We start from the raw sequence: 11,734 nt of genomic DNA, 5'->3' as shown, positions 1-11,734 counted from the left end.
CGTTATGGAGGAAGGCACTCAGAGCCAACGCGCAAGCTTGTTTGCATCACTTACAAACCAGTAATGGAGACCATGGGATTTATTTAAAAATCCCTCTCCCACTTAGTTATTTATAAATGAGGAATTTTAACTATGCTAGCCTACTAGTCATGTATACTAACATGCACACACAGCACAATATAAAAGCAATAAATAGAAAATCTAATTTTCAACTATTATGGCTTTTATCTCTAGTTATCCTCCGTGTGTTGTCATCCCAAGCTGCTGCCATATTTGGCCACCGCCACCGGGTCTAGCTGTCGCATCCATCTTGCTCCTAGTTCCGCTGCGCCTCTGGTCCTTAGAAGGTTCCACGCTTTGCAAGATTCGATCCGCGACATAAATAGAATTTTACATTTTGATCCTATATTCCATAAAAGGAATGTACATGTATCTAGATCAAAAATAAAATCCTAATAGAACTAAATATAGCTCCTGCTATATTTTAATACAATCATGCACACACAGATAAATGCCCTTGACATGTTCAAGGGTCCAATCACACACATAATAACTAAAAGTCATAATAGTTGGATCCTGCATCCACAAAGTTAGCACATCCTACTATTAACCTGCCTAAATTATGTATGACATGTGCATAATTAAACTAATACCAAATACACAGAGGCAAAACCCTAGCTCTGATACCAATTGTTGGTTGCTACTCGGAAAACCTATAGGTTCCACTGTACAAAAATTTTGTACAAAGGTCTGAACCTTTTCCTAGCTACCATGTGTTCTTTTAAATTAAATTTTGGATCACCTGCGGAACTTAACACGTTTGATCCAAAACTTAATCTATTTGTTCTTTTAGGTTTTGACTTGGATCTCCTGCGGAACTTAACACGTTCGACCCAAGTCTCCTTAAGTTATTAATTCCATTAAATATTAATTTCCATAAAAGGTTCCCAGTACTGACGTGGCGAGGCACATGGCCTTCTTGGATATGGGAGCAACCACCACCGACTAGACAAAACCTTTAATAGAAATCTAATATTTAATTTCCTAAAATAACTTTAGGTTAACCAAAGAGAACAATCAAATCACAAGGAAAAGAAAGAAACAAAAGAACACAACTTCGAAAAAACATATTTGAAATTCTAGAACGTAAGCCTCTTGTATTTGGTATTATTTCCAAAAATAACTAGCATGATGCGGAAATAAAATTTACTAGTTATACCTTGTAGAAAAACCTCTTGATCTTCTACCGTATCCCTCTTCTAACCTCGGACGTTGTGTGGGCAACGATCTTTCGAGACGAGAAACCACCAATCACCTTCTTCTCCTCCTAGCTAGGTTCGGCCAACAAAGAGGAAGCTTCACCAAGGAAGAAAAACAAAATACTAACCAAGCTCCAAGAGATGCTAGCTTTCTCTCCTTCTTCTTCTTCTTCTTCTCCGAGTAGTATCCGGCCACCACAAGAGCTCCAATAGAAGGGTAGGGTTCGGCCACCACAAGAGGAAGAGAGGGAGAGGTTGGCCGGCCACACCAAGGAACAAAAGAGGGAGAGGAATAATAGATGTTATGTCTTGTGAAGGCACTCTCACCCCTTCTTTTATATTCCTTGGCCTAGGCAAATTAGGAAATTTAATTACAATAAAATTTCCTTAATTTCCTTGACATGATTTAATTGAGAAAAATTAAATAAAATTTCCCAATTTAATCTCTAATGGCCGGCCACTTCTAGAGGAAATAAATTAGACAAGTTTTAATCAACAAATTAAAACTTCCTAATTTGTTTCCGAAAATTTTAAAAATAAAATTTCTCTTTAAAAATCTCTTCATGGTTGATAAAGGAAATTTCTATAATTTTAATTTTATCAACATGTGGATAATTTTTAAAGAGAAAATAAAATAACTCATCAATCTACAAATAAGGAAAGAGATCTAATCTCTTTCTTTAATCTTTTGTAGATCTTTTACAAGAGAGATATTTTAATTTTAATTCTCTTTAAAAATTATTTCTTCCACATAATAAAAACTAAAATTAAAATCCTTTTTAATTTAATTTGGCCCCACTAGCTTGGGTTCAAGCTGGCCACCCAATAATATACCTAGGCCGGCCCTAGCTTGGTTCCCAAGCTAGCTTGGCCGACCCTTATTAGTGGGTATAGAAGGTGGGTATAGGTGGGTATAAAACTTCTACAAATAAGAGGCTACGATAGGGACCGAGAGGAGGAATTGGTTTTGGTCTCCGATAAAATTAAGCATCCCGTGTTCGCCCGAACACACAACTTATTTTATCAATGATAATTCATTCCACTAGAGAATTATCATTGAACTACCGCACCAATCCCAAATTACATTTTGGGCTCCTTCTTATTATGAGTGTGTTAGTCTCCCTGTATTTAAGATATCAAATGTCCACTAATTAAGTGAGTTACTGACAACTCATTTAATTAATATCTAAGACCAAGAGTAGTACCACTCAACCTTATTATCATGTCGGACTAAGTCCACCTGCAGGGTTTAACATGACAATCTTTATGAGCTCCTCTTGAGGACATTATCAACCTAGTATCTCTAGGACACAGTTTCCTTCTATAATCAACAACACACACTATAAGTGATACCATTTCCCAACTTATCGGGTTTATTGATTCAACGAACTAAATCTCACCCATTGATAAATTAAAGAAATAAATATCAAATATATGTGCTTGTTATTACATTAGGATTAAGAGCACACACTTCCATAATAACCGAGGTCTTTGTTTCTTTATAAAGTCAGTATAAAAGAAACGACCTCAAATGGTCCTACTCAATACACTCTGAGTGTACTAGTGTAATTATATAGTCAAGATAAACTAATACCTAATTACACTACGACCTTCCAATAGTTTGTTCCTTTCCATCATGGTCGTGAGCTACTGTTTATAATTTATAAGCTACTGATAACATGATCTTTTGTGTGTGACACCACACACCATGTCATCTACAATATAAATTAATTGAACAACTACATTTATCATAAATGTAGACATTCGACCAATGTGATTCTTATTTCTAGATAAATGTTTATACCAAAAGCTAGGCTTTTAGTATACACTCCAACACTACTGTATTTGATCTCTATGTCTGAGTGTATAGGAGCTTAGGAACACGGGAAGTCGAGAGGAAGACGCAGCTAGCGAGAAGGACGGCACGGGAAGGGAGCCGACGGGCTCGGTGCGTCCGAAGGACGAGAGAGCTGCGGAAGAGTACTCCGGTGGGCGTGAAGAGTGTGCGGGCGTTCGAGGGACGTGAAGCCGGGATGGAAGGCTGCTCGAGGAGAAGGTCAGAAATTGGGTTCGGGTGAGCCCTATTTCGGTTGGCCGAGATCACCCAAACAAACGGAGCTTCAGAAGACAAAGTGAAGAAGAAAAGGAGTCAAAAGAGGCTGGAAGTTACTGTAGCAGGAACCTTGAAGGCGCCTTAAACACATTGAAGGCGCCTTGAATGGATTGTTTAAGGCGTCTTGAGCAGGCCAGTTTGACCGTTTGCACTGCGGATAAAGTTTTATCCGCAGATTGAGTTGGAGGCACCTTAAACCCTATTGGAGGCGCCTTGGACTCTCGGGATAAGATTTCCAGGGCCTATATAAATGCCCCTGGAGCTAGGAATTCAACAACAACTCAAGCAATCATTCTGTAAGCAATTCCTAAGCAACTAGTGAGCTTCAAAAGTGTAAAAGGCTTCTCCGCCTTCAGAGAAGGAGATTTTTCTACTGCGCTTTTTCTACTGCCCTGGATTAACAACCTTCTTGGTTGTAACCAGGTTAAAATCCTGATCTTCACTGTATTTATTTATTTAGTTTTTATTGCTTTATTAATTTATCACTATTGCACTAATTGAGTTGAAAGTACGAGGAGGGTATAGTTTAATTTTTGTTTTCAGCAATTCACCCCCCTCTTGCCGGCCTCCGCTGCACTAACAAGTGGTATCAAAGCCTGATCGCCTCAGAAGGACTAACTGCTAACTAAAGCACTACGATCAAGACGATAGCCGGAGCGAACATCCATCCCCCGGAGTTCGACGGAGACTTCGCCACCTGGAAGCGCAAAATGGAGGTATTTTTTAAAACCGATTTTGATATTCTTATTACAATGAAATATGGTTTTGCAGCGCCGAAAGACAAAGAAGAAAACACATGGAGCAAGAAAGAGCAAGCCGATTTCGTCGCCAACGGAAAGGCAGAGTTCCAACTGCTCAGTGTGTTGCCGCCGCAGGAGGTAAATCGGATCGGAAGCTACGACTCAGCGAAAGATCTCTGGGAGAAATTCCTGGAGCTTCACGAAGGTACTTCCGAAGCGAAGCTAGCGAAGCGCGACATCCTCCGGAACCAGTTAACGAACCTCTGGATGAACCAAGGCGAGAAGGTAGCGCAACTCCAAGCGAGAATCAAGGAGCTGATAACGCAACTAACGAACCTTGGAGAAGAGGTAACCAACTGGGATTCTATCCGATACACGCTCAATGCCTTCCCGAGAACTCCAGAGTGGGCCTCCTTAGTAGATGCATACTACATCTCTAAGGACCTCGAGGTAAGTATGTTAGAACAATTATTTTTGACTTTTGAACTTCACGAATCTCGAGTTTCAGAACCCAACGGAGCAGAGAAGACAAGTCAGAACATTGCCTTAAAGGCAAAGATGAACAATTCTGACTCCGAAGCCTCAGTCGACGAATCCGAAGCGGCACTACTAGTAAGACGCTTCAATAAGTTTTTCAGTTCTAATAAATTTAAATCGCAGAGGCATCATCGAAAGAAGAGGATGGTTCGTTGCTACAACTGCAATGAAGAAGGGCACATCAAGGAGGACTGCCCAAAATTGAAGAGAAAGGAGAAAGAAAAGGAAAAGCCAAAATACAAAAAACCAGAACCCTCCAAGTACAAGAATCTGAAGGCTACTTGGTCAGATTCGTCAACCTCTGAGTTGGACATCGAAGAATTCTCAGGGTTAGCGCTATTGGCGAACCATCAACTGGAAGAAGACTCAATCTCAGAGATGAGCATCGATGAAGGGGGAGGAACATCAGAAGAAGAAAGCAGCAGTGAAGGGGGAGCGTCACCAGACCAGGTAAGTAAGGTACGCAATCTAACCCCAACTCAATCTTTTAAATTTATCAAGTCTCTTTCTAAAGAGTTAGATCAATTAGAAAAAGAGAATGCTGAACTAAAGTTGAACCTAGCAAGAGCATGCCCGTTAGAAATGTATGATCATCTAAAATCAGAAAATGAAAATTTGAAATTAAAAATTGAAAAACTGAAATCTGATGCATGCTTAAATCAATTTCCAAATTCAAAATTAAGAATTTATGGTAAATTAAATTGGTATATAAGGAAGCATCAAGGTCAACTTAGAAAAATACCAAGAAACTATGTACCCCCTAGATTTTTGAATAATCCTGTAGGAAGGAACCTCTATTGGGTTCCAAAATCTGTGCTTAATTAATTTTTTAAAAAATTAAAAGCTTACAGTGAGAAAATTAAACATTGAAATTCTTTATGAAAGATTTGTCTAAGGAAGTGGTTGTTGCTCCAATAACCAAGAAGGCCTAGTGCCTCGCCACGACCTGGAAGCTAAAATATTGAAAGAAAATGTTTAATTAACTTTCTTAAAAAGCATTAAACAAGAATTAAATAATGCTTTGAAAGTTTATCAAATATTTGTTAAAATAAACAAAAATTCTTTAGAAATTTTTTTTAAAAAAAATTCTAACTTAATTTTTTTTGAATTAGAAATTTTCTTCTGAAAAATTCTAATAGTTCATTCACTTGACTTAGAAATTTTTTTTTGGAACATTTGAACATTTACTTAGGATTTTTTTTACTTAAAAATTTTTTTTGGAAAATTCATTTTAACTTGGCAATTTTTTCAAAAAATTTTAAGACCCCATTTTTTGCTGTGATCAAAGGGGGAGAGAAAAGTACAAGTTTAGGGGGAGTTAGAGAAAACTTAAATTTTTTTTATAAAAAGTGTTACAATTTTATTAATTGCAAAAATTATTCTTAACTTGTTAGTTTAGTAATTTTTCTTTAAAATTACTGTTTATGTCTATTTTTAACCCTAACTTGAACTTGGATTGATGCACATCAAAAAGGGGGAGATTGTTGGACCCCGTGGTAGTTTTGATGTGATCAACCAAGTTGGTTAGGTCCTGCTGTATTTGATCCCTGTGTCTGAGTGTGCAGGAGCTTAGGAACACAAGAAGTCGAGCGGAAGACGCAGCTAGCGAGAAGGACGGCACGGGAAGGGAGTCGACGTGCTCGGTGCGTCCGAAGGACGAGAGAGCTGTGGAAGAGTACTCCGGTGGGCGTGAAGAGCGTGCGCGGCGTTCGAGGGACGTGAAGCCGGGACGGAAGGCTGCTCGAGGAGAAGGCCGAAAATTGGGTTCGGGTAAACCCTATTTCGGTTGGCCGAAATCACCCAAACAAACGGAACTTCGGAAGACAAAGTGAAGAAGAAAAGGAGTCAAAAGAGGCTGGAAGTTACTGTAGCAGAAATTATTGTAGCAGGAACCTTGAAGGCGCCTTAAACACATTGAAGGCGCCTTGAATGGATTGTTTAAGGCGCCTTGAGCAGGCCAGTTTGACCGTTTGCGCTGCGGATAAAGTTTTATCCGCAGATTGAGTTGGAGGCGCCTTAAACCCTGTTGGAGGCGCCTTGGACTCTCGGGATAAGATTTCCAGGGCCTATATAAAGGCCCTTGGAGCTAGGAATTCAACAACAACTCAAGCAATCAATCTGTAAGCAATTCCTAAGTAACTAATGAGCTTCAAAAGTGTAAAAGGCTTCTCCGCCTTCAGAGAAGGAGATTTTTCTACTGCGCTTTTTCTACTGCCCTGGATTAACAACCTTCTTGGTTGTAACCAGGTTAAAATCCTGATCTTCTCTGTATTTCTTTATTTAGTTTTTATTGCTTTATTAATTTATCACTATTGCACTAATTGAGTTGAAAGTACGAGGAGAGTATAGTTTAATTTTTGTTTTCAGCAATTCACCCCCCTCTTGCCGGCCTCCGCTGCACCAACACTTAAGACATCACTATACACCCAAAAATGACTTCCATGCTTCTTTGAAATTCTACTACGAAGTCGATACGTTGCCCCGACGACTATGCTCAAACTTCTACTTTAAGTCGTCAGTATAATTGTTTATTTACTTGTACTTTGAATTCAATATCTTTTTGTAAACCTTCGTGCTATTTGTAAATTGTCTAATAAAAACATTCAGCAAGTGCAAGTCTTGGACTAGCAATCATCGTACTATCAACCAAGTAAAAGAAAATCTTAATATTATTTTTATTTTCTTTCAATATCGTTGCATGATCTCTCATATTTTTTGAAAAAGTAAAAAAGCAACACATATTATTTACCCCTCTAGGGCTTCTTTCGATCCTAGCTGTATGTTTAGATTTAATTTTTTTTAAATAAAATGATTAGGTAAAAATTTAAATGAAAACTGCCATAGGATTGTTTTGCGTCTTTCATAAAAAAACAATTTAAAATCATGGACAAACTTTGATAGTTTCGTAAGGTGCTTTTTTCATATACGGTATTGAATTGAGATGTCTAGATAAAATCTAAGTGTCTCAATACTTTTTATATATATATATATATATATATATATATATATATAAATGATATGCTGTGGATAAAGCCGAGCAGATCGCTGCGGATATATCTTCCTGATCGGTCACCAGACCGATCAGGGAACCGATCATTTTCTGATCGGTCTCTGGACCGATCAGGAGGTTCCCTGATCGGTCTGGTGACCGATCAGGAAGGTAAGTCCACAGTGATTCGCACGGTTTTATTCGCAGCATATATATATATATATATATATATATATATATATATATATATATATATATAATATTGAATTTGTATTAAAAATTATTATATTTAATATATTAGATCAAATTGATATTATTTTAAAGTATAGAAATAATAATTAATAGACATGAAGAATATATGTTTTTAAATATTAATTTGATATAATATATATTGATTTTAAAAATTTTAATTATTCTATAAAAAAATTATGTATTTTAAAAAAAAATCATAGCAATCGATTGACATAAATATAAAAGGATAAAATAAATATTAGGTACATGGTAGTTTGGTCATTTTCAAAGTAACGTGGGTGATTTAACTATCTGGCAAAGTTAGCTCCGCTCAGATAAAAATTTGAAAAAATAATAATAGTGAAGTTCTAATGCATGATTATTTTTATTAAATTTATAACTTTTAAAAAATATACTCTTCAATATTTTTTCCACGCGTCAAATGGACAAGACGGGAAATGTCTGCTTGGGCAGGAGCCTATTTCCACACGTCGGACAAATTCAACAGAGCGCTCTCTTCTAATGTCCACGCAATCCTTCCCGACGACACCACAGCACCAATGGATCACTACTACTTCCTCCTTCACATCCTCCTCCTCCTCCTCCTCAGGGCGCCCCTCCTCCTTGCAGCCAACTCCACCGACTTCAGCCCCAGTTACTTTCTAAACTGCGGCAGCAAATCCAACATCACCACCAGCGACAGCCTCCCTCGAGATTTTGTTACCGATTTCAACTTCGTCTCCGGCGAATTAGCCGACAACTCCTTCCCACTCTCCGACCCCTCCTCCTCCTTCCCCTTCTCCTCCCTCTACTCCACCGCCCGCGTCTTCACCGGCACCGCCTCCTACACCTTCACCCTCAACTCCACAGGCGTCCTTGGCCTTCGTCTCCACTTCCGCCCCTTCTCAACCGACGATCGGAACCTCTCCGCCGCCCTTTTCCGAGTCACCGCCCAGCGGGTCCCCCTCCTGGACAACTTCTCCGTCGATTCCTCTGCAGCCCCCGTCATCAAGGAGTACTTCCTCTGGTTCGACTCTACCTCTTCCACAAACCTCGAATTCACCTTCCTCCCCGCTTCATCTTCTGTCGCCTTCGTCAACGCCGTCGAGGTCTTCACCACCCCAACCTATCTCTTCAAGAGCTCTTCCCCTGCAGATTTGTCGTCCAATCAGATTGTGGAGACTGTCCACAGGATCAACGTCGGTGGAATCAGGATTACTCCAACCGACGACACCATGTGGCGGACATGGATACCTGACGATACCTATCTTTTCAACAAGAAGGCCGATTTGGAAAACAGCACTACCACAGCTATCAACTACGGAAACGCAGATGTGACAAAAGTTGTCGCTCCAGAGTCTGTCTACAGCACGGCTCGTACCATGAACATTCCAGAAGAAATGCGCCTTGGCAATCCAGATTTCAACTTCAACGTCAGCTGGAATTTTACCGTGGATGCGGGCTACAATTACTTGGTCCGTGCACATTTCTGCGATTTCATTTCGCAGGCGAATGTGGGCAAACCAATAATCTTCACCCTCTACGTTGCTGACCAGTCTAAGGAGATCAATTCAAGAGAGCACGCAAGTTCCCCTAACGTGCCCTTTTATCTGGACACAAGGGCGGTGGAGCTGCCCTCTGGGTGGATTGACATTAGCATTGGCCGGTCTTACAAAACCGCGGCAGCGGATGCTAATGCCTATCTTAACGGCCTCGAAATCTTCAAATTCAATTCTATCGACAGCAGTAAGAGAAGCGTGCCCGTCGCGGTCATCGCCTCCGTTTCTGCCGGCAGCGCCGTCCTGCTGAGCCTCGTTGTCTTCCTTCTGGTACTTTTGGCGCGCAAGCATCGTCGGAGATCGAAGTCTCGGCCGCTGCTCCCGAAGGAGACATGGTCGCCGTACCGCCGGGGAACGACGCTGCGGGGAAACTCAGTGGACCACTCGAGCAAGCCGACTGAAGCAACAACGGCGCAGACCGCGTCCCCCCGGGTGAATCTCGACCTCAACATCCCGCTGCTCGAGATCAGGGCCGCCACCAACGACTTCGACGAGAGCCTCGTGGTGGGGAGAGGCGGATTCGGGAAGGTCTACAAGGGCATCCTCGGCGACGGCACCGAGGTAGCAGTGAAGCGGGCCGTGCCAGGGTCGAAGCAGGGATATCCGGAGTTCCAGACCGAGATCCTCGTCCTGTCCAAGATCCGCCACCGCCACCTCGTCTCTCTCATCGGTTACTGCGAGGAGCAATCGGAGCGGATCTTGGTCTACGACTACATGGAGAAGGGCCCCCTCCGCAACTATCTGTACGGATCCGACGACAAGCCGTGCCTTTCGTGGAAGCAGAGGCTGGAGATCTGCATCGGGGCTGCCCGCGGGCTCCACTACCTCCACACCGGCGATTCCCACACCATCATCCACCGCGACGTCAAATCGACAAACATCTTGCTCGACAAAACCTACTTGGCCAAGGTCTCCGACTTCGGGCTCTCCAGGTTGGGGCCTTCCATAGGCGAGACCCATGTGACAACCGGGGTGAAGGGCACCTTCGGCTACTTCGACCCCGAGTATTTCAAGACGCAGCAACTGACCGAGAAGTCCGACGTCTATTCATTCGGAGTGGTGCTCTTGGAGGTGCTGTGCGCGCGCCCGGCAATCGACCGGAGCCTGTCGCATGAGCAGATGAACCTGGCGGAGTGGGCGCTGCATTGGCAGAGGAGGGGCCAGCTGGAGAAGACCATCGATCAAAGACTGGTGGGGAAGATCAACGCGAACTCGTTGAGGAAGTTCGGGGAGACGGCGGAAAAGTGCTTGGCGAACTACGGCGACGACAGGCCGTCGTTTGCCGACGTTCTGTGGAATTTGGAGTACGCGCTGCAGCTCCATGTGACGGAACTGAAGAGGGAACCGCACGAGGACAGCGGCGCAGTCGATCTGCAGATCTCCGTGACGGCGACGCGGCAGGTGGATTTGACGACCGTTGCCAACGTGGACGAGGAAAATAACTGGCGTACGAGGAGCATTATGCCGTTGGATGCGTCGGGCAGCAACGTGTTCTCCCAATTGGTCTCCAGCGAGGGAAGATGAATATCATGATCGGTCGGATTAGAGCATCTTCGGATCGTCTGCACCACAAATCCCTGTTTCATCCCTGCACCACAAATCTCATATAAAATGTTATCACGTGCAAAGCACGAGCTCACACTGGACCACAAACTCACGCAAAACGCAAGAGCCAACAATCCCTAGCCTCTCCATCGTCCCCGCGACCGCAACAGTCGCCGGTTTACCAGCTAAAACGAAGAGGAGGAGGAGCCCTAACCTCACGCCGGCGACGGAAGCCTCTCTCTACCACAGCGTCCCCGACGGCGTGAGGTTCCCTCACGCCCACATATTTCCCAACCCTAACCCCTCGCGTCCCCGACGGTGCGCGGCGTCCGCGACGGCCTCCAACGGCCCCGACTCACGCAGAAATCCAACTCCGGCGACCTATTACAACTCCCTGACTTCTCCGGTGACCTATTACAACTCCGGCGACCTATAGGCTGATCGATCTGTGGTTGATCGGTCCACAGACCGATCAGCATCATCCCAGACCGATCTTGAGTTTGTGGTCCAGCGTGAGCTCGTGTTTTGCATGTGATAACATTTTATATGGGATTTGTGATGCAGGGATGGAGCAGGGATTTGTGGTACAGACGATCCGAACTGCTCCCATGGAGCTATTCTGAAAAATCTCTACAAACATGCATAACTGGAGATCAAACAGTTAATATCTGAGTAAGAACTTGATACCCTGCATTGTAGTCCTGGAATACTTTGGATGCTCTTAGAGCCAAAATAAAAGATTGATTAATATTACATGCTTA

At 42.6% G+C, this 11,734-nt stretch overlaps 1 protein-coding gene across 1 annotated transcript; it reads left to right on the top strand.

Annotated features, from left to right (window-relative positions):
* The first annotated feature begins 8,312 nt into the window (after positions 1-8,312).
* On the top strand, positions 8,313-11,734 carry LOC121974786 (probable receptor-like protein kinase At5g24010). The gene has a single exon (XM_042526013.1). The coding sequence runs from the start codon at positions 8,328-8,330 to the stop codon at positions 10,950-10,952; it is 2,625 nt and encodes an 874-aa protein (XP_042381947.1). The 5' UTR covers positions 8,313-8,327; the 3' UTR covers positions 10,953-11,734.

This window comes from Zingiber officinale, chromosome 4B (genome assembly GCF_018446385.1).
Source record: "Zingiber officinale cultivar Zhangliang chromosome 4B, Zo_v1.1, whole genome shotgun sequence".
NCBI classification, from domain to species: domain Eukaryota; kingdom Viridiplantae; phylum Streptophyta; class Magnoliopsida; order Zingiberales; family Zingiberaceae; genus Zingiber; species Zingiber officinale.
Note: the sequence above shows the minus strand (reverse complement) of the source record. Positions and strands in the feature narration are given on the sequence as shown.

Coding starts and splice junctions, on each gene's coding strand:
- LOC121974786 (XM_042526013.1), top strand. CDS start 8,328: ATGTCTGCTTGGGCAGGAGCCTATTTCCACACGTCGGACAAATTCAAC.